This window comes from Protopterus annectens, chromosome 3.part0 (genome assembly GCF_019279795.1).
Source record: "Protopterus annectens isolate FY-2018-M chromosome 3.part0, PAN1.0, whole genome shotgun sequence".
NCBI classification, from domain to species: domain Eukaryota; kingdom Metazoa; phylum Chordata; order Ceratodontiformes; family Protopteridae; genus Protopterus; species Protopterus annectens.
In genome coordinates this window covers 1713682059-1713706325 of record NC_056731.1, presented here as the reverse complement: position 1 = coordinate 1713706325, position 24267 = coordinate 1713682059, and the positions used below count along the sequence as shown (strand labels likewise).

General features: G+C 43.3%; 1 protein-coding gene across 1 annotated transcript in view; it reads left to right on the top strand.

Annotated features, from left to right (window-relative positions):
• KIAA0319 (KIAA0319 ortholog) overlaps positions 1–24267 on the top strand; it is a 2335945-nt gene that overhangs the window by 1980320 nt on the left and 331358 nt on the right. Inside the window, exon 14 of the mRNA XM_044065978.1 lies at positions 7353–7525. Coding sequence (XP_043921913.1) covers positions 7353–7525 — 173 coding nt within the window. The remainder of the gene's footprint in view (positions 1–7352; positions 7526–24267) is intronic.

The following is a 24267-nucleotide window of genomic DNA, read 5'->3' as shown; positions in this document are numbered from 1 at the left end:
GACAGAGCATGTGGAAGGCACACTTGGCTTTGTGAAGTTGGACAGCTGAATTGGGGTAGAACCCGTACAGCTTAGTCTAGTGCAACAGTGATCTATTAGAACATCTACTGTTATGGTAATTTACTTACACAACTGTATTTTCTTGTGTGCAAATAGTTACGTTTTTAATGTATGAGCAAGTATTTTAAGTTTCTGACTTGAAAAGAGACTTGGGGGTGTGCTGACATGGGAGGTGATGTAACTAAGCCGGAAATTCTGATGAAGAAATGGTATATGAAGTGGACTGCAGTGATTTTTATAAAGGCAAGATCAATGAATAAAAGCAAAGATCTTTGCCTTTTTTCATTTTCACGGTTATTGATGGATAACTTAGGTTGCAGTCACCATCTTATAGCTGAAAGCCCATTGTGTTAAGTCTGGTGCATTGCATGTTTTTGGCTTTGTGGATTCATTGTTTTTTCATTGATTGCTTGATTTGTGCTGATACCTGGCCATGTATTTGTTTATGCTAAAACATCACATTTTTGAAAGTGCTCAAGGTGCAGGCACAAGCTTCCTCCACAGTACATACTCATGTTTTGTGATGTGGTATGTGCTTATATTTGGGGGGATCACTGACATACAAAATGTAATATATTGAAAAATTGAGTCACGTACCTTACAGAAAAGAAGAAATAAGCTGATTTTGAAGGGTTTATTACTCTCAGAAGCCACTAGATCTAAACCTAGAAAAGAAAAAGAAAAAAGAACTATGAGGATGACAGGGATCCTAAAGCATCAGGTAGGCCTTCGTTTTCTATGGCCAGAACTCCATGGGTGAAGGTTTGTCTTCCCTCTGGACATTTCACTATCTGCCTCTCAGGATCAGGCAGGAACCACTCACTGGGGGTCTTCCAAGTAGAGGTTTCTGTGGTTCCCAATCTTCCTGATAGAAAAAGGGTCAGCAGCTTTTCATCAGTAAAAAGAACTATTTCACTACCTGGAGATGAGATCTTCTTCAGTGCCAATATGTTCCTCCAGATGTCATCACAGTTTCTCTGTGTTTACTCGGAAAAGATACGAGCAATGGTGAAAGCACAGATCAAACTGGGTGTTATATCTTTCCTGTCCATTTCTAGGATGGCAAGATAAGGTCCCTTTCCTCCAACTTCTACTGCTTCTTCCCTGTACCCTGTTTTGGCACTAGGTACTTTAGAGCTGTTTGTACCACCACTGATCCTTTCACCTGTACTGATGTCATCCTTGAAGTCAGCACCAATGTACTGCTCTGCATTAGAAACCTCAGCTCTGAGATTTTTTATGCTGAAGGTTACTAGGGCCATGTCTTCAGCTGTTATCGGTATTGACTAGGTCAGAATCCAACACCTCAGTACTGAGGCCTTCTTCAGAGCCACAGTCTGTGTTAGTGCTACTGGGTGCTGGGATAGCACCTTCAAATTTGACTACTTCAGCACCAGTGTCAAGGGGTTTGCCAGCTTCTTTGGTACTGAGTGTCTTGGTGCTGCTGGTGCACGATCAGGAAATGATACAGAGGCAACCCCAGAGCTTGAATGACATCTTTTTGGATTCAGTACTATCTTTAGTTCCACCCTTGGATGCAGTTCATTCTAGTGTTTTAGCTTCATATGATTCCTCTTTAGAGACAGGGGTGTGGAAAGCTACCACCAGGACAGATCAGAGTTCTGCCCTTGGGTTTCTACTTTCTCAAACACAGACCAGTTCTTCTTGAGTGTTCTCAGGAAGAGGATTTGTAAAGGGCAATACCTGTACTACCTCACAGAGCTCCCCCATGAATACTGACTTAGAAGTTGAGGCTTCCCCAGTATCCCCCCCACTGAACCCACATTTTGGGAAATTTTAGAATTGATGAGACAGTGGGGGTTATAGGCAACTGATCCAGTATTCTTAGATATACAAGCTCTCGTGGCGGCTTTAATCTCCACCCCACTGACGTCCTGGGTGGTTTACTCTGCAGATCACATTGTTTCACTTGTCATGCAGAGGGCCTAGCAGGAGCTAGATGTGGTTGTGCTTGTCCCTAGGAGACCACGGAAGGTCCTGTGTCCCCCCCATCCCAAAGGATTGGGATTATTTGAATAAGGACCCTTAGCTGACTCAGTTCTAGTGGCTGTCTCCCTCAAAAAAGCATTCCAGGGAGACCTTTGCAGTACATCCCCTGACAAGGAGTCTAGGGCAGTGGACCACTGTAGAAGATGCATGCTTTTATCTTCTGTATTACGACTTTAAATTACCAACTGTACATTGCTAGGTTTTAGTCCAATCTAGCAGACAAAATACTATACAAGTTACCCTATGGGAACTTGCAGAGAAATTTTGTTTTCCAGGTGGCTGTTTTATCCAGTGTGAACAGCCTCTTCATGAGGCTACTGCATAATGCAATGGATGGAGCAGCCACAGAAGCTACATCAGCCATCCCCGTATATTGCTACATTTGGTTCGCACAATGTAATTTTGTAGTGAGCTTTTAAGCATAATTCCTCGAAATTTCATATGATGGCTTACCCTTCTTTGGGCCTCAAATGAAGGAAAAGTTTCTGCAAAAAAAAGCAAGTAGGAGGGCAGAACGCTTGCTATTGTCTGATTGAAGTGTTTCTTTTTTCAAAGAACAGTTTCATGTAACCAAAACAGTGAACTTTATATCACTCCACTATTACTCATTTAAAATAGTCATTGGTGAAAGAGTCTTCTCATGAACAGGCCCAACTGTCTGAACAAACTACCAAATGAAACAAGGCAGCAAGATACTCTTACCAAGTTTAAGAAGTCTGTTTCTGAGCATTATCTTCAAGGAAGTTGCTTGTAAATGCTTTAGGGATAATGGATAAACTCTTTAAAAGGCTTAAAAGAGCAGGCTTTTCTATAACTATTCTCTGGGGCTCCTGAACTGTGATCCTTCTTTGTCTTACCTTTCTTTAAAAGCTCTGGTATGTATCTCATATAGCACAGACTACTGCAACAGTGGTCTAATAAAGAACATTGTACAGTTGCTTAAGTAATCTTACCTTAACAAAATATATTTGAATAGATCACTGTTGCATTAGAAATAACTTCCATCCTTTCCCCTTCTTTTATTGTTTTGTACCAGGGTGTGGATATTTTTGTCTTTCCCTTCTTCCTAGCACATACTTAGCTGGCAGAGCTCTAGCCTTTCTTATGAAGAAAGAAAACTCTGAAAGTTTGGTGCTGTAATCACTAACTGTATTCTGTTCTACTCAAGCTGTTTAGTGGTTAGAGGATGTGGTAGGTGTTGTTAAGCTTTGGAAGCTGGTGAGTAGTCATATCCGTGGCAGGATAAAACCTCCATAGCTTGGGCTACGGCAACAGTGATCTATTCAAAGACCTATTGTCATGGTGTGTTTGCTTATAGAAATGCACCTTTTCACCAGGGGAGCAATGACATTATGGAAATGTATTCTTATAACAAACATAGACACACTGAGGCCCTGGAGCTAGCCCTGTATTTTTACCTCACAGCAGCTGGCAGTCAAGCTGCTGTTAATATCAGATTCTTCTACTAGGCAGAGCAGTTTCAAAAGAAAACAGCTCGTTCAAACTGTCAAAATAGGTTAGTTGATAACATTGGGAAAGAAGCATTAGATTTCAATAGGGAAACATTGAAATTATGGAAATGCATTTTATTGTAAGGAAAACGAAATGCACTATGGTTCCAGAGCTAGCCACGTATTTTTACCTCACAGCAACTAACAAATAAGTGGCTGCTACTACCAATCAGCCCTCTAGCCTCTTCTAATACAAAGAGGAGTTTTAAAAGGAATCTGCAGTACTTCTGTCCCTGCACCCATTCTGCTATAATTCTGATTCCCTCTACCTTCTCTTGAGAGCAAGACCCAAGGATACTTAAACTCCATCACATGAGGTAGTAGTTCACGCCTCATCCTCAAGAGAGTAAAATACTATTTTCTGCAAGAGAGGGGGTTCCTGATTTTCTTCCTCCTTTTCATACTCTGCAAGTACATTTGTTTTGCTTTCATTAGAAACTTTCTCCCACCATACAGGCCTTTAAGAACACCTCTGACTTTTCCAATTACTATATGTAAAACAGTACTGTATAGTCACATACAGAAGTCATGGCTATCACAGTTCTTTTGCCTGTCTCCAATTTAAGATTCATCACACCCAGATTTTTGTTTCATTCCATACCATACTGTATGGTTCTTGGCACAATAAGCTTCCTCAGTTGTTTCCATTTCAGTTTTTGTCAAACCTTCTGTGTGCTTTCACTGTTATTTGCAAGTTTCATTCTACGGACCTGATTCCAAGACTTGCTGTTGGTGTAAGTGACTTATTCTGGTGTAAATCTGCCCCGATTCCAAAAGACTTGCTCTTGTAAGACTGGTATAAGTGACTTACTCCCATGTAAGCCTTCTTTATAACTAGGGCTTAGACCAGAGTACGTCACTTACACTTAGAGCGTCTTTTGGAATCTGGCCATATGTCTTCTGTTCGACATCTTGAATTTGCAACTTACTTTTTCTGCCACCTTTACATTTGCACACTGTATCAGTGTGACCCTTTTTGAATCAACAATTAAATGTAAGCTTTTTAAGTTGAAAGTTTCTTTCTGCGTAGAGGAACTGGTGCTGAGAATGTCAAAGACAAAATCATGAAAATGTTGAAGGCACTCAGACCTACGTATATATCACAGTTAAAGTATTAGCTTGCAGTGGTAACTTATTACTGTACATACATAATGAATCTTTCATGTGTCTTGAATCCCTTAAATTTGTCACAAAATGAGCTGCTGTAGAAGTGAGTGGTAACTTATTACTGTACATACATAATGAATCTTTCATGAGTCTTGAATCCCTTAAATTTGTCACAAAATGGACTGCTGTAGAAGTGAGTGGAGGACTTAGAATCAGCCTTCATAGCACTAAAGAAAATTATCACATTAGAGGAAGTGCTTACCAGCTTTCATCGTACTGTTTTATTCCATAAGTCCACACGATTTCAAGGAAAGATCAGTTGCATTTGATTTACATTCATTGCTGAAAACTAAATGAAATCATGCCAGACAAAGCAACCATTAACCTGGGAAGAAGAAAAGTTTAATTAATGCCTGTATAGGAAGAAATGTACTTTATTTATGGATCACGAGATGTTGCTGTTCATTTTAGCCTGTAATGACTGCTGCTTCCCTGTAACATTGGGTCCTGTTCTCTGGAGTTCATTCATTAAGACAGGAAAGAAAACATTTTTAATCAGTGCCCTTGTATAATAAAATTGACTTTGTTTTTGCAGTACCAGGCATTGCTGTCCACTTTAATTCGTAATGACTGCTGCTCACGTGTAAGACTGGGAGGACCCTGTTCTTAGGAGCCCATTTGTATGATAGCAAGTGCAGAAGAACTTAACACCACTGAAATGCTGAAGAGTTGTTCCATTTATCTGACAAGGAAATCAGAATAAAGGCGCATGCTGGATATTTTCACTAAACCCAGTGGAGCAGATGATAGTGACAATTTCTACTCTGTAGATAAAAAGACGAGGAATGACCCATTGGCTTTACAAATATATGATTTAGTTGTAAAACAATAGTGTTGCATCCAATTTCTGCAGCAACAAAAGAGAAATTACCAGTCTATCAAAGAATGCAGTTATGTGGATTTACAGTAGTGATGCTGCAAACATATATATTCTAGAGTGTTGGACATTGTCCATGATGGACACCTTGGCATAGTAACTGAAAATTTACTGAAAGCTGCATAGGTTGCCAGATGGTTTGCAGTGCACCACTGGAAGCAACATAGCTCCCCTGAGAAAAGCCTTCAGCACTATGGCAGTATACTCATGTATGTCAGCTTTGCAGACCACTTAATTTATATTGTATATCAAATTGCAATGGATGCTTATTCTAAATGATCAAAGTTTACCTACCTGGATTGTACCACCTCCAAAGGGCAGCTTCAGTATTAAGGCCAGTGTTTGGACTAAATGGATTGCCTGGGCAAATCTTAAGTGATTATCAGTCTCAGCCTCAGTTTACATCAGACGAGTTTTACACTTTCACCAAGCAAAACAGTATCAAGCAGTTAATGTCAGCAGCCCACAACTGAGCCACCAGTAGGCTGCAGAATGATTTGTGCAAATGTTCAAGAACACTATGATATCAATAAACCCACACAACAAACTATTGCAGCATGAGGCTGACAGTCTAAATTTCTCTACAGAAGTGCAAATCATGCAACTGCAAAAGCCACATATTTTACGTTGCCCCTTATCTAGAAGTTTAAGATCAGAACTAGTTGGAAGATGACTGCATATACCACTGAAAAAAATTTACCACAAGCAAGCATGTTATCAAGACGCTATAAAACTGAAAATAAAATGGCTACTTGATACATAATATTGCTGTTGGACATGGACTGTAGAAATGAAACATAAACCACATAAGAAGTACCAATCAGCCTGATGGTATTAAGCATGTTGCCAGACATTTGATTTTTGAATAACTGGATGACAGCTAACTTCTCATCCTAAGAGAACCACCAGATTCCTGCCTTCTGAATAACAAGACAAATAACTGATACCAGACATCTTAACAGGGTCACTGGAGACTGGAAGCCCATCTCAGCACTTCTTAATGGGTAAAAGTCAGAGAAAAAAATGTTCATAGGTTCATAGGTTAAGTACTAGGCTAACTGCCCTTGCGAGCCATTGTAAGTCTAGCCAATTATCCCTTGTGAGAATCAAACCCTGCACCTTGTGTTTTTAAGGCAAACACCTTACCCATTAGGCCTTCCTCCCAACCCTTGGAAATGATGTTAGACAGAGGATGCACACACACACACACACACACACACACACACACACACACACACACACACACACACACACACACACACACACACACACACACACACACACACACACACACACACACACACACACACACACACACACACACACACACACACACACTCATGGCAGCAAACATACACACATCATCTGGCATGCCTTTGGGATGTGAGAGAACATCTATAAAAATTCATATGTACACAGGGAGGACATGCAGACTGCACAGTAGATAGTTGAGCCCAGAACAATACCTTTCCCAGTGATGCATACTTTCAGCAATACTCATTAAGTAGAAATGTGTTAACCATTAGTTTTGTCATTTATTTTATATACATTATCATTGTTTTATGCCCGGCAAATATATATTTGTAATCATGTGATCTCAGGTTTTTCTGAGTTGTCTCCTCTATCTTGCATTAGTAGTGGAAAAAGTCCCAGAATATTTATTTTGTTGTAGATATTTTTCCTATCTGTGCTGCAAGATGACTGTGTTGTTTGATTTGGTTTTGCAGATCCCAAGAAGAATGATCTTGTGGAAATGATATTAGAAGTCAGTCTAAATATTGTGACTGAAGAGCAGAAACAGACCTTGGTGCAACAACTGGCAGTGTTACTTAATGTTCTCGAGTCTGACATCAAGGTTCAGGCCATGCATGCACACTCTGATTTAAGGTATGCCAACCCTGCGAAATGAGCAGGAGTATATTTTCATTATGCAGAGAATCTGCATTATGTGAAGAGTTGGTTATATTATAAAATAAAATCACAGCTGATGAGATAATGTTAGCTGCATGCAATACTGCAGAAGAAAATGTAAACCGATTCATTTGTGTGACAAAAGCACTTAATTAACTGAGTAATGAACATATACATAAGCTGCATAATGTTTGTTTAAAAAAGTTTAAATAATTCAATTAACTTGAAAATCACCATGTATTGTGTAGTACCAGTATGATACTATTTTAAATTGTTAATTATTTTCTTAAAAAAAAGTGATGTAAATTTTGTGTTTAGTAGAGGTGGGCCTATTTGAACCAAGTTCAGGTTTTGCACCTTTTTCAACTTGGCCTCCATATATCATCATTAACCAGTGTCACACCGTGGTACTTATGGTGAAAGTAAGCATTTTCTGCAGCTAAATCTGTTAGTGCAGAAACAAAATTACATAAATTATGCATAATGTTGTAATACAATAATATGCAATAACCACGTTGGCTTTTGTTTTGATTTTTAGACTCAGGATCTGACAATGAGGGCTTTCCTTGATAACTTCTTGTTTGAGTTAATCTTATCCAGTAAGCAATATTTGGAAAAATATGGAAGATCCAGCAGACAGGATATCAAGTCACCCATTCACAATGTAATATTACATGACTGTTACATATGCATGCATTCCCTGAGCTTGACAGGTCACTTTTTACTACTCATAAAATTTGGCTCATGATTCCTGCTGTCATAACTGAAGTCTTGCTTTTGCATACCTATGCATTATCACACTAAGTGTTCATATGACAGTAGGACTACAAGCCAAGACCCAACATTGCATTGCTTTTGTTATCTCAGAAAGGAGCACAATGTGAAAAATTGCCACAATTGTCAGCAGTTTTATCTTGCCACTTGAAGACTACATAGGGAAGGTGCTTTTGGCCTACTTTGTGATCAAAATGATAGCAGCATTAAACAACTCCTTGTACTTGGATTTGCAGGAATGTCTTCCACACAGTTCCAGGTATAAGCCAGTACACCACAAAGGAAGAGATGCTGTGGCTTATACCAGAGCATCATTACAAGCAGAAGGAGCTTCCAGGCATTAGGTTGAGACCTAATCCTGTGTTCAACTGTCCCATCTGTTCCTGCAGGTGCTAAGCACATCCTTGACTATTGAGGGCTTGAGCTTATCTCTAGCAAGGCAGAGAGTAAGAGCACTGGAGGAAGAGAATTTCCAGCTTCTCTCCCGGGAAGTGGTTTCCAGGGTTGTTACAATACCTAGCCCCTGGCTGATCTGCTGTACCATGAAGCCAATCAGTCTGATTCCAGGGAGCAGTCCCTTGAGTCATTCAGTCACAAGTCAGAAGTAATCTGGGATAAGGACGTCTTCCTGATGTGGAACCCTCCTCAAGACCCAGTCTGGCCATCAAGCTACAGTTGTGGATGATGAGGTGGGCCATTTCATGCAAAGGTCACATGCCAGAGTCTAGACATTGTGCAGATGTTTGATGTCTGGTGGGGGCTTAAGTTGCTGGTGCAGGATTACACCCTTATGGAGTACTGTCTAGCCATCACCAGAACCAGTCTAGGTTTATTTCCACTGTGCACTATCTTTGTTTAAGCTGACACATGATCATCCACAAGTTATAAGTCCCTAACAGTCAGTCACTTACTTACCTGCTCATGATACTATGCATGCATTTGCCCCTATAGGTAGTATGAGTAGTGCGCAGATGGTGCAGTGATACAGCAGTAACACTGTTGCCTCACAGCAAGACATTCTCTGGTTTGATTATCGACTGGAGTGCCTTCTATGCTGAGTCTGCCTGCCCTCTCTGCGTTCGTGTGAGCTTTCTCCGGGTATTCCGTTTTCCTCCCACGTTACAAAGACATACCTCTGGAGCATTTCTTCCCAGGCCTGTGCTGAAAATTGCCTTTGTTCCAAGTCGGACTTTCCCAGTAAACAAATGTTAAATAAATAAATAAAAATAGTGGGAATTCTTCATATTCCAGCTCCTATGAATACTCAAAAGACACCCTGAGGCTGTTGTCTATAAGACAGACAAGGACAGAAAGATAATGAATCTACCCACTCCCATTTGATCTCCCACTGCTTTGGAGAGACCATCAAACTCATATGAAACAGCTTGGATTGGCTTCAAGTCCCTGTGGCATCCCCAGAAATTTATTGTGTTTTTTCTGGAGAAGAGGCCTTAGGCTATCAACTGTGTAGCACCAGCTGTTAAGAGTATTGTATGAACATTCATTCATACAGTCATTCCCCTACATAAGGGAGGACCTTCTGCAGACCCAAACAATTACAGACCCATAAGTCAGACCAACCTCATATGCAAAGCCATGGAAAGACTTACCTTGGGACTTATCAGTCAGAACATAGGAAACCACCAAATACTGGACCTGTTTCAGTTTGGATTTGTCAAAGCCATGTCATCCTTACACAACCTGGTAGATTTTTTTATTTGAAACGTTCACCAAAGCAATGGATGAAGGCAAAACAGTACATACACATCTCAACCACATAATTCCCGCTCAGGTATAGTAGAAAAGCTAAGTAAATTGGGAATAAAAAACAGTGTCACCCAATGGATTGCCGCCTGGCTCACAGATAGTACTCAAGAAATCAGAATAGGAGACATTACCTCTGCAAATAGATCAGTCACCAGTGGAGTCCCTCAGGGTTCTGTGCTGAGACCCTTCCTGCTTGGTATCTACTTTTCTGAAGAAAAAGCCAATATGAAAGGGCTCTGGCTGACTAAGTTTGTAGATGACTGCAAGCTAGGAGCAGTCATTGAATCCTCAAATGACTTGGCCATCCTGCAGTAAGGCTTATCTCAAATAAATTATTGGTGCTAAAATCATGGACTGAAACTAAATGCCAAAAATGCATTATCGTATCCTTTGGGAAGTTATCTACCCCAGGGAACTGACACATTGACAACATGCCATAAGAGTTGACCCAGTTGTTAGGGATTTGGGAATTACCAACATTTGTCCATTGTTATAACAAAGTCCTTTTATATTGTACATGTTATAAACAGAGGGAATGTGTCTAGATCTAGAGATATCATTGTCCCCATTTACTGAGCCATCATTAGGCCAGTTATTGAGTATAATGCCCCCTCCCCCGGCGTGTATCTGTCCAGACATATGCATGTATTTACCAGGCTGTGGAATGGTGATTCATCACTGAGACAAAGCAGAAATTCCTTAAGATTCCAAGAGCAGAATAAGTTATTTCTTAACATTTATTTCATTGAATTACACTTATTTAACACTTATAATTGTGCTATACAGATAATCTACTACATTTTGCACTGTTACAAAGCTTTTTTACTGTTTCACTGCATTTGTATACTGTTTTATACTGTTTTAACTGTATTTTTCATAGCTAGATGCTGTTTCATTACTCTAATTAAATTTTTACTGAATTACTTAATTGCAAACTGCTTTATCATACTGAGATTTGTATTTTATGTTTGTGAATGCTCTAGCTGTGCTATTTTGTGCATTTTTTGCAGTTAAAAGCTTTTTTTAGAGTCTCCTTGCTCCTTTATCTGTTTAAAACTTTCAGTTAGTGGCTAGAGCTAGTAGCTGTAATAGTGTGCATTACTGTAATTGCATTTTTAATGAATTACTAAACTGTAAACTGCTTTTTCATACTGAGACTTGTATTTTCTGTTTTTGAGTCCTCTATCTGTGCTTTTCTGTGCATTTATTGTGAGGTTTCTGTGTTCTATTCAGGTAGCATAATCTAGATAGAGGCCTGCCGTTATTCAGACCTGGTTGTTTTGTTTGTTGAGTTTCCTGTGTTTCTGGCAGCCATCTTCTGCTGAGAGTGTCTTGTCTTCTTTGTTATTGAGAATAACAGGGTTTCCTGACCTTCTCTAGCACGAGTGACTGGTGTAAGAGCAGGGGTTAGCAGGACTGGGTAGTAATTTGAGCTTTTACATTCTTCCATTCTTTCTTAGTGCTGTTTTAGCTGCTTTTCTGTAAAAAAAAAAATTCTAAGCTTGTTTCCTGCCTTTCCTGTAACTAGTCTAGTTTAGATACAGATTTGCTGTATCCAGGACAATTTGTAAGATTCTGAGCCCCCCCAAGCCTTTCTGTGTTGGAGGGAAGCCTTCTAGCTTATCATTGGGAGCGATAAGTACTAGGTAGCCTATCTACCACAAAAGGAGTGGTTTCTGACCCAGAAATTGTAGTTATTGGCTTGTTTGGCCAGTTTTTCCATCTCTCTCAACTTTTCTGGTTTAAAAGCCCGCATTTGAGCTTGTTTCCCACTTTTCCTGTAACTAGTCTAGTCCAGATACAGATTTGCTTTATCCAGGACTGTATGTAAGCTTCTGAGCCTCCCAAGCCTTTCTGTGTTGGAGGGAAGCCTTCTAGCTTATCAGTGGGAGTGGTAAGCACTAGGTAGCCTATCTACCACAAAAGGAATGGTTTCTGGCCCAGAAATTGCAGTTTATTGGCCGTTTGATCAGTTTTTTTCCATCTCTTTCAACTTTCTGATTTAAAAGCCCACATTTGCGCTTCTTTCCCCCCTTTCCTGTAACTAGTCTAGTCCAGATACAGATTTGCTTTATCCAGGACTTTTTGTAAGCTTCTGAGACCCCCAAGCCTTTCTGTGTTGGAGGGAAGCCTTCTAGCTTATCAGTGGGAGTGGTAAACACTAAGTAGCCTGTCTACCACAAGAGAATTGGTTTCTGGCCCAGAAATTGTAGTTATTTGCCGTTAGGGCAGTTTTTCCATCTCTTTCAACTTTTCTGGTTTAAAAGCCCGCATTTGTATTTTTCCCACCTTTCTTGTAACTAGTGTAGTCCAGATAAGATTTGCTGTATCCAGGAATGTATGTAAACTTCTGAGCCACCAAGCCTTTCTGTATTGGAGGGAAGCCTTCTAGCTTATCATTGTGAGTGGTAAGCACTAGGTAGCCTATCTACCACAAGAGGAGTGGTTTCTGGCCCAGAAATTGTAGTTTATTTGCCATTTGGGTAGTTTTTCCATCTCTCTCAACTTTCTGGTTTAAAAGTCCGCATTTGCGGATGTTAAGTTGTCATTATCGCCTTCATTCTTGCTGAATGTGTTCGGAGCCGAATCTCGGCTCCGACTCGGCCTATACTATAGCTCGAGAGCTATTTTTACCGGCTCGAGGCAGTCCTATATCCCACAATACCATGCGCTAACTCCCCAGATCTCGTTTGCCGCTTCGCTACGAGGTTGTCTATTTTACCAGCTCAGGTCAGTAAGGAGTTTTTTTATTTAATCAAACTAGTTTTTCAGTAGTTTTTTCACAGTAGCTATCCCTTTTTAGATCCCTATTCTGAATCCTTCTCTTGTAGCTCTTTTTTCTCTCCTTTAGTTAATTTTTTATCTTGGGCCTACGGGCTTTACCTCAGTTCCCCACCCCTTCCCATCTGTGTGTGTGGGTTTAGTCAGTTCCCTCAACTAATTTTAATTTTAAATTGTTTGTGTGTGTGTGGGCTGACTGTGTTTTTTCTCTCAGTGGTCAGGACTATGTCCAAAGACCCTAAGGTCTTGGGATTCAAGAAGTGTGACTCGTGCTGTCAGAAAATGTCTCTGACAGACGGTCACACTTCTTGTGTCTATTGCTTGGGGCCTTTACACCTGCAGGACTCTTGTTCCGTTTGTCACGGATTTAGTTCAAGAGTCCTGCAGGAGAGGCATAACAAGCTAATTCTAAGGGGCTTGTTAAAGCCTGATGACTCCCCGTCCAAGTCTGGTTCGGGGAAGTCATCAAAAACCGCCAAACCCTCGGCTCCAGCTTCTGAGTCGAGGGCTGGAGTTATAGAGATGGCTCCAACCTCGGTTCCAGCTGGCTCTGAGGCGAGCAAAGTGGTTTCCGCTCCGAAACCATCATCGCAGCCGACCCCAGCGCGCAAGCGCTCTAGGTCCCCCTCCCTAGAGTCCGTTAGATCGGCTCCGAGATCCCCTCTCTTATCGGAGCGGAGTCATAGGACTCATTCATCGAGGTCGTCTAGGCTTTTGGACCATGACATTGAGAGGGTGGTCAGTAGACTCATAAAATCTCAGGCACTGGCCCAAATGCTCCAAAGCCCATCTCAACAGACTGTGGCTCCTTCATTACAATTATCTATTCCTCCTCCGACTCATCACTTGAGCTCGGAGCCGGAGTTCCTCGGAACCATGACCTTGCCTACGTCGGAGCCGATAATTCCTCCTTCGGCTCCGGTGTCGTCGGCTCCGACCCCTTCATTGGTTCCGTCCGTGAAGGGGTCCGGGCGCCGGGACTCCATTGTTGGCTCCGAGGGGGCAAGTGGCATCGGACCCTTGTCTGACCCCGCTGTCCCTCTCGGAGCTTCGGCTCTGGTTAGTTCGGCCCCAACATCATTCTCGGAGCCTTCTCTGTCAGCTCCAGGGGTGGTTCCGGTCTCTTCGGAGCCGGTGCTGCCCTTGGTGTCTGATAGGGGAGCCTTCGAGGTGATGAGGAGTGTACTGGACCCAGTGTCCACTCCAAGGTTAAGTTCTGCGGCTCCTTCCTCCATAGTGCCTGTTACTGTCTCTGGCCATTTTCTTGCACCTGTCAGCAGAGATCCAAAGCGTGGGGTACCCACTTTGGGTGTCTCCTCCTCTTCAGAGGGCTCCCCTGAAGTTTCAGGGGAACCCCCTAGGAAAAGAAAGTGCAAGAGGAAGCACATAGACTCCCCCGAGTCTGTCACGTCGGACACTGACTTGGATGAGTCGGAAGGTTCCCCCAGATCCCCCTCTGAGGATGTCTCCTTTTCAGACATCCTGGAAATCCTTAGACAGAGGGGAAATTGGTCCACTCTCAAACCTTCCGAGGACGAGTCGGTTTACCTTGACGCTTTTGGATCTTGCCCTTCCACCTCCTGGGTGTCTCCCCCTTTCGACCCTCTAATGGAGGTAGTGGCTAGAAAGGCGTGGGCAGCTCCTGATTCAATGGAACCTACCCCTAGGAGGCCTTCTAAATTTATTTCTGCACCAGATGATAAATCCTTTCTTACTAAAGGTGTGTCAGTTGATGCTATGGTGGTAGCAGCAGCCACTAAGAAGGAGTTGGCTGATCCTTCTGTATCTGTTCATCCTCCTAACAAAGAGTCCAGGACCATGGACAGGTACGGCAAGCGGACCTTTGCTTCAGTGACCTTTTCCATGAGATCACTGAACTATTTGTGTCATTTCACCCGCCTTCAAAGAGACTTACTCAAAGAGCTGGGTGAAACGGTACAGGATCCTTCTGCTGCGGGGTTTAAGGACAAAATAAACTCTCAGCTGGCTACCCTGAACTCCATTGTTAACTCCTCCATGCGGCTAATTTCTTAAGCAGCCGATGGAGCGAGCAGAGCCGCTGGGACAGGCGTTGCGTTAAGACGTCACGCTTGGATGCGGCTCTGTAACTTTGCAGATCCCTTCAAGGCGTCCTTCACTAACACTCCCTTTGATGGTTCGGAATTGTTCGGACCTCAAGTGAAGAATACCCTCACCAGATGCGAGCAAGATGGTAAAACTCTCTCTGCCGTGGGAGTCCATTTTTCCACCCCTTCTAGACCTTATCCTAAGGAACAGAAGGGAGGGAAGATGTGGTTCCGCAAACCCCAGGGAGTCGCACCTGCCGCACGTGGTGGTTTTCCCCCTAGAGGCAGAGGGGGAAATAACAACAGACGCTACCCTAGGGGCAGAGGGGGTCCTCAGAATCAGGGTTCTAGGGAATCTTTTCCTGATCAACCCTTTCAGCATCCCTGAGAAGCTGCCCGACTGTCCGCCTTCGGAGGCAGTCGGGGGAAGATTATCTCTGTACCCGGAAGCCTGGCAATCCCTCTCCCGAGACACATGGGTACAGAAGATCATATCCGTGGGATATAAAATCCCTTTTACCACCCCCCCCCGGTACAAACGCCAAGACCCCTACCAGATGTACCACCCGCACAAAGGGGTCAGGCTCAGCTAGAAATAGAAAAGCTATTAGCAAAAAGAGTTATCCAGGCAGTCCCAGCAGATCAGCTAGGGTCCGGAATTTACTCCAGGTTCTTTTTAGTACCAAAAAAGACAGGAGACTGGAGACCTATTTTGGATATCAGCAGGTTAAACAAATCTGTGCTAAAGACAAAATTTCGGATGGTAACACTGCAGTCCATTCTACCCTTTTTGGGCAGAGACAACTGGATGTGCTCGTTAGACCTCCAGGACGCGTACTACCACATAAAGATACACAGACGCTCCAGGAGGTTTCTCCGCTTCCGGCTGGGAGTCAGTCATTTTCAATTCAGAGCCCTGCCCTTTGGTCTCACCACAGCCCCCCGGGTGTGCACCAAATGTCTGGCAGTGGTCACAGCTCACCTGAAACAGAAAGGATTCCAAGTGTTTCCATACTTAGACGACTGGCTCATTTCCGCTACCACCAAACAGGATCTCATAATGGCCAGGGATTACACTATTCAGCTTTGCAACATTCTGGGTATTTCTATAAATTTTGCAAAGTCCTCCTTGTTGCCTTGTCAATGTATCAACTTTATAGGCGCCGTATTAAACACCACAGAAATGTCTGCAACACTACCACCACAGAGAGTGGCAGACATCAGGCGGAATGTTCAGACCCTGTTTCAGCCCAACAAAGTCCAGGTCAACCGAGTGTTGAAAGTGTTGGGCTTCATGGCGGCGGCAATTCTTCTACTTCCATTAGCCCGCTTCCACATGAGACTCCTTCAGTGGATGCTCTTTTCTCAGTGGTCTTTTCAACAGCTACCAATGACCCACAACATTTGGATAACCCCATCTTGCAAGAAACATCTCTCCTGGTGGATGGTTTCCCCTCAGCTTTTTCAGGGCAGACCCTTTGTTCTCCCCCTTCCAGTTGCCACTGTCACAACGGACGCCTCCCTGATCGGGTGGGGGGGGGCATTATCAGGGCAGGACGGTCCAGGGCATTTGGCAACAATCAGAATGCCACCTGCACATAAATGTTCTGGAGATGAGGACGGTGCTTTTGACGTTGCAAGCCCTTCAGAGCTCTCTTCCCCAAGGGACTATAGCAATTCAGACGGACAATATGTCTGTGGTGTGGTATATAAACAAGCAGGGTGGAACAAAGTCCTATCCCCTCTGTCGAGAAGCACTCAGACTTTGGCAATGGGCGATTTCATCTCAACGGTTTCTGATAGCAAGGCACATCCCCGGGAGGTCCAACGTCATAGCAGACAGATTGAGCAGAACTATCTTCATGCCTCACGAGTGGTCTCTAAATCAAGTGGTAGCAGACAGAATCTTTCGGAAGTGGGGCCAGCCTTGCTGCAACCTTTTCGCAACTCCCCAAAATAACAAGTGCCTCGACTTCTTCACACTTTTTCCTCTGCCAGGCCAACCCCTCAGAGACGCTCTTGTTCACGTTTGGCCCCAGGGTCTTCTTTATGCCTTTCCTCCTTTTCCTTTGATTCCGCAATTAATTCAGAAAGCAATTGCGTTGAGATCCAAAATTATCCTCATTGCCCCATTTTGGCCTCGACAAGTTTGGTTTCCGTTCCTGCACAAATACCTACTGGAACAGCCTTGGCATCTGGAACCCCTTCCGGATCTATTGCCCCACCTCATGGGCAAGCTGCATCAGTCTCTACATTCCCTCAACCTCACAGCTTGGTTGCTCCACTTCCAGCCATAGCCAGGCTTCCCCTTATTTCTCCTCCTGTTCGTGATATCATTCTGGCCTCCCATAAGTCCAATACTAGGAAGACTTATGCTAGTAAATGGAAGCGTTTTTCATTCTGGGCGCAAAACAGGTCCTTAGATCCATTTCATGCACCCATTCATGAGGTCCTGGATTTTCTGGCGGAACTTTTTCATTCTGGATCATCATCGGCCACTATCAGAGTACAATTAGCGGCCATTGCTAATTTTCATGTTGGACTCTCAGAATCAAATATTATGTCCCACAAACTCTGTAAAGCCTTCCTCAAGGGTATCCTTTTACTCAGACCTCCAGTAAAAGATCCACCTCCACAATGGGACTTGAATTTAGTTCTGACCTCACTAATTCTGCCCCCTTTTGAACCTGCAGCTTCTTGTCCCCTCAAACTACTTTCTTGGAAAACGCTGTTTTTAGTAGCTATAACATCCTCCAGAAGGGTCTCGGAACTCCAAGCCTTGTCTGTCCGTCCTCCTTATTTGGTTTTTCATAAAGACAGGGTAACTCTCAGAACAAACCCTTCTTTCCTTCCAAAAGTCCTATCGGAAGCAAATTTGAATCATTATATTGACTTACCTGTCTTTTTCCCAGACTATACCAACAGAGCTGAACAAAAATTACATTCATTAGATGTTCATCGCCAATTACGTTATTACCTAGACAGGACAAAACAATTCAGAAAGTCAGATCAGCTCTTTCTCTCTTATGCGGCAGGTAAGAAAGGGCTTCCAGTTTCGAAAGTTACCCTTTCCAGATGGCTGACATCTATTATTCAGCATACAAGGCACGCACGCAAGACAGTTGGTGCTCGGTCCAAACCACAACAATGAAACAAAAGAAGGGACCAGCACTCGAAGACAGCAGTTAAAATATATATGTAATTAGATTGTAACAACAACCTAATGTGAAATGACATCTATTATTACCTTGGTCTATGAGTTGAGACACAAGCAACTCCCCTCTAGGCCTAAGGCTCATTCAACCAGGGCTTTATCAACTTCAACGGCGTTTCAAGCAAGGTTACTACTAGACGCCATTTGTGCAGCTGCTACATGGGCTTCCAAACATACTTTTATTGCTCATTACAAGCTTGACTTAGCCTCCAGAAATAGAGCTGATTTTGGTTCCACTGTACTCAGGAGTCTGTTTCGTTGAGCCACCCAGGACTAAGGTGCTAGGGACGCTGTCCCATCCAGCAAGAATGAAGGCGAGAATGACAACTTAACATTAAGAAGTTATGTCTTACCATAACGTTCCATGTTAGTTGTCTTCTTCTCGCCTTCTTTCTTGCTTCCCTCCCTCCTTCCCCCTAGCCTGGACAGACTCGAGATTGAGTCCTTCCTTTTTGGAGACACAACATGTTGCGTCTTTTCCTGGTATCCTTAGTGTTGCAAACAGGTAATCTTCTAATAAAGAGGGTTATAATATTTTTATTATAAGATTGTTGTTTATACTATGTCTTAGCTTCCAAACGAGATCTGGGGAGTTAGCGCATGGTATTGTGGGATATAGGACTGCCTTGAGCCGGAAAAAATAGCTCTCGAGCTATAGTATAGGCCGAATCGGAGCCGAGATTCGGCTCCGAACCCATCCAGCAAGAAAGAAGGCGAGAAGAAGACAACTAACATGGAACGTTATGGTAAGACATAACTTCTTATTGTTTCCCGCCTTTCCTGTAACTAGTGTAGTCCAGATACAGACTTGCTGTATCCAGGACTGTGTGTAAGCTTCTGAGCAGTGCCAAAGTCTGCTCTTCAATTTTTCCCTTAGATCTGCTAGTTCTCTCCTCTCTTACACTTTTACTAGCTTATTAGTCTAGCACTTTACCAGACTTCTTGTAGCAATTATTGTAGCACACAAAAGTGCTACCAGCACGAAATGTTCTACAAGGAAACAGATCCAGTATATATTATTAATACCCCCCCAGGCATGTCTAAAGGTCAGTTCCCTGTGTTTTCTCCTATTAACCTGGTGAACTTGGGCATCCTGAGGCAATGTAGCAACTGCCTCATGTACACCGACAACCCTCTCCTCTTACCTCCCAACACTCAGACTTGCGAATTATGCACTTATATATTCAAATTGGAAGCCACACACTCTGCAGCCAAGACCGGAATAGCTGGTCAAGAGGAGAAGGTCAACACTTGCACCACATCACGTGAAACACATAGCCCTCTGGAACTCACACCAGCACTGTCTTCACATAAAAACACAAACCACACACCCACCTTCATGGAGGCTCTCAATAAAAATCTACCCAAACAGCAGAGACCTACAAGGCAGAAACACACTCGACCACCACAACACAACACTAATCACGAGACGCATAATTCTCCTAAACAGTGTGCCATTCAACCAAAGCCCCTAAGGCAAAACTGCATGCCCAACACACTAGTCATAGGTGACTCGATAGTGACGCACACTGATGTCCCACTCAGTAGATTGAATAAGGCGAAAGTAACAGTCAGCTGCCTTTCAGGTGCCAGGACTCACCACATAACAAACGCACTCAGGTCCCTCAACAACGGGTACAAATATGATTCTGTCATTGTACATGTGGGTGTGAATGACCTGAGATGTACCTCCCTGGACTACATGAAAAGAGACACGTAGGAGCTCTCTGATTATGTAGCCCAAGTGGGTATGACCCTAGCCCTGAGCAGCATCCTACCATCACCCAGAACGATACCATGGTACAAGCAGAAAATGACTGATTTTAACAATTGGCTAAGTTTCTGGTGTCATTCTAAGGGGATCCAGTACCCGCTTCTCTGGGATGACATGATTGACAGACCTCGATGCTTTGCCAGAGATGGCCTCCATCTGTCACCCCTGGGCTTCTGGATACTGGCCAAGGCTCTTGCCACCCCTATAGTGCCATTTTTAGGCAGTGTTCCAAAGACCATATTACCACCGTAACAACTACAAACAAATGCAATCTGAGGGTCATGCTGTTCAATGCTAGAAGTCTAAATCTCAAAATGCACTCGCTCGAAGCACTCCTTAAAATGGAGAACATTGACATTTTTGCTGTAACAGAGACCTGGTTCAAAGCAGCAGAAAGCACCCCCTGCACTACCAGGGTATAACTCATTGCAAACCTTTCATCCCCAGAACTTGGACCGAAGCTCCAAAGGCGGTGGTGTTTCCATATTCATAAAGGATGTGCACACTTCCAGACTGGTAGCCCAACATAACGCATCAGAGATACTTAAGGTTCAGCTAATATTGGGTAAGACAGCGATTCAGGTCGTAGCCTGCTATAGGTCCCCAACCATGTCCCAAGACTCACACTCCACGCTCCTAAGCACCCTGGAGAATATTAAGGTCCAACCTAACACTCTCATACTAGGCAACTTCGACTACCGCTCCATTTACTGGGAAAACTACTCATGTACCAATACACTTGCCCAACATTTCCTGGAATTCATTAATTCCAATGTCCTGGACCAGCTCGTTCCTACCCCCACTAGAGATAGCAACATCCTTGACCTGGTCATTACTAACATGGGTGACGGTTGCTCTACACCAATTGTCAACTCCTCCCTAGTTAGGTCGACCATGAACTAATCACCTTGGAAATCCACGTCCCCCCCCCAGGCAAAGTTAACTACCATGAAAAACTTCTCCAAGCTAACTTTGGGCTCCCAAAAACAGAGGTGGCTAACTTCACAGCACCCATGCAAATGGAGAATAGTTGTATGACCGCAGAATCATACACCAATGCACTGTACAAACACGTAGACAAATGCACGGATCTCGCCATACCCAATAGAACCAAGATGCTCTCCTCCAAAAAAGGAAGCCAATCTGGTGATCCCCTGCCATAAACAAACTCTACAACAGAGGGAGGAAACTGATGCAGAATAAGGTGAAGTCTCAATACTGGAAAAGTTGAGATCCCTCATCAAATCCTCTAAAGCTAGCTATGAAAACAGAATTGTAGAAGATAGTAAAGACAACCCCAAGGCTTTCTATAGTTATGTAAAGAATCTCCATGGCAATACCCAGATTTGCCCTCAGCTACTGCACAATGGTACCTCCTATACCGAGCCAACAGCTATTGCCAATATACTGGCCGACAGATTCAGTGCCAACTTTATCTGCCCCCCCCCCCCAAAGGACCAATCACAATACCAGTATATTGCCAGGCACCCAGTATTACTGCTGCACAGGTTAAAACAGCACTGTCCAAGGCCAAGAATACAGCTTCTATGGGACCTGACAATATCCCTGACTGTGTTCTACATGAACTACAGAGTGAATTGGCACCCCACCTGTGTGCCCTGTTCAATCAAATCCTCACCTCAGGCTTTGTCCCTACCGAATGGTGCACTGCTACAGTCATCCCTCTCCACAAAGGAGGAGCGACTACAGACCCTGGGAACTATTGCCCCATTTGCCTGACGAGTCTGATATGCAAAGCTATGGGACACATCATCATGGACTTAATCAACAAGGATATAGGGGATCTCCAAACTTTAGATCCAACACAGTTTGGTTTTTGTGAAGGGTAGATCATGCCTGCTCAACTTGGTCGACTTCTTTGAGTCAGTCAGCAGAGTTGTGGATGAAGGCAAGGTGGTTCATACAGCCCACCTTAATCTGGCCAAGGCCTTTGATACCATCCCCCACTCAGGAATCATAGAAAAACTCACTAAGCTAGGCATCAACCCCAATATCACTAGGTGTGTTGCAAACTGGCTCACAGATAGAACCCACAGTCTGAAAGTAGCTGACTCCAAGTCCCACAGGGTTCGGTCCTGGGTCCTCTCCTGTTTGATATCTACTTCTCTGAAGTCCAGGCCAACATGAAGGGACACTGGCTGACAAAGTTCGCAGACGATTGCAAGTTGGGAGCTATTATTAACTCCCCAAGTGATGTTGGCATCCTACAGAATGGTCTCACTGAGACCAACGACTGGTTTCAGAACCATGGACTTAAGCTCAATGCCAAAAAATGTGTCGTTATCCCCTTTGGGAAAAACTAGGTTTCCATGAATTACCACATTGATGGTAGTCCACTGAACACAGAAGGCATTATAAGAGATCTGGGAACACAGGTTGACAGCAGCCTCTCTTTTGATCAACACATTGCCACTGTGGTCAGAAAGTCTCATTACTAAGGGTTTTGCATCCAGGAAGAAAGAGGTCACTGTCTCCCTCTAGTCTTCCCTCATTAGGCCAATCATCGAGTACAACGCCCCATTTGGTATGTACCTCACTAGGCTCCTGCAACAACTGGAGAGGCCGCAAAAGTACCTCACAAAGAGGATCCTAGGCCTTAAACACTTGTCCTATATGGACAGACTCAGAAAACTCCAACTATTCTCTGTCTCATATCGCCTACTTAGAGGCAATCTCTGCTTGACTTACAAAGCCATGCCTGACCCAGCTCTGTTAGAAATGCTACATCTAAAGAAATCCCAATCCCTCCACACACTCTAGAGACCTCAACCTCATTACCACAATCAACAGAACGTACTGGAGGGACAGGTTCATAACCCAGAGACTGCTCATGCTATGGAATAGACTTCCTATACATGTCAAGTAGAGCACCTCGCTGACCCTCTTCAGAGAAATCTTGATGAGTGGATGGGAAATAGAAAATTCACCCTGGGGATAACTCCAGTGGCTCTACTCGACAGAAGCACTGTGAACTAAGGTTGGGTGGCACGATGCCAGGTAATCCTATGGCTAGGCTTGTAAAGGCCCCAGGGCCATTAGCCTAGTACACACCTATGATCAACTAGAATTCACACAGAGATACTGTACTAAAAGGATACAAGGCCTAAATAACATATGCTGCATGGACTGACTTAAAGCCTTGCCACTGTACTCTGTATACTACAGACTGCTAAGAGATTACCTGTTTCTGACATACAAGCATCCTACAACGTGATATTGATGGATTTACTGCACATTAGCAAGTCAAATGGCATCAGAAATATTTTGTATAGGAATCTAAACCTCTTCTGCAACATCAGCTGAAAGGTTTGGGAGGTTTGGGGGGAGGTGTTCATCCCTGTCCATATTCAAGTGCAACTTAGATCTGTGGATGGGAAACAGAAATTATCACTGTAACAGCAACCTTACAGCTGACCAGCTTCCAAAGCTTCAGGGCACCTTCCATGTTCCCAGATTGTCAGGCAACACTAGCTGAGCTGACCAGAATCAGTCTGGGCATGATGCCTTTCAGAGATGTACTGCTGCTGAAGAATATGCTCCTCTGAGGCCTTTCAAGGATCAATGGTCACCTTGTGCTTTACTTTGCTGGGCAAATAAGTTCCCTTTGGGGAAGAAAACTTCCATTTTCTTAATTGTGTTGATGTTTTATTACTTTACTCTTCAGGAAAGTTATTTTAAAGCAGGAAGTTTTGTGTTCAACAGCTACCTCAAGACTGCAACTTACTTTTAAATGGAGCATTCATTGTTTCTGTTAGTTTAAAAGTGTTGTAAAGTAACTGAAAATTTATTTCCTGTGGAGAAGTTGTGTTTATTTTACAGTTGTGAGGCTGGCATAGTGTTTAAAGTGCTTTTTACAGTGTTTTTCTATCAAAAAAGTAACTTTTATGGACTGGTATTGTTTACTAACAATTGCAGTTTGCCTTCCCCAGAGGCACCATTTTGTATTGACCATGGAACAGGTTACCGTTCCCATAGTCAGTCCTTCCTCCAGCCACAAAAAGAAAAAAATTAAGCAAACAACCTTTGTCATCTTAACAGGCTAGCTATTTGCCACAGCTGCAGGTGGATGACTCTGCTGTGGCCATTTGTTTTACCTCAAACTACTCATCTTGCACCCCAGATCTCTCTGGGGTCTATATTAGAAGACCGAAAGTTTAAAATCACAAATGCTCTTCTTCTTCTTTTGGCTTTTCCCAGTTAGGGGTTGCTACAGCAGATCACCTGTCCACTCATGATTGGCAGTGGAGTTTTACGGTGTCAAGTTGCCAGCCCGGTGCCCAACCTTCCACGAAAGGCACACACACACGCACTCACACCTAGGGCCAATTTAGAGT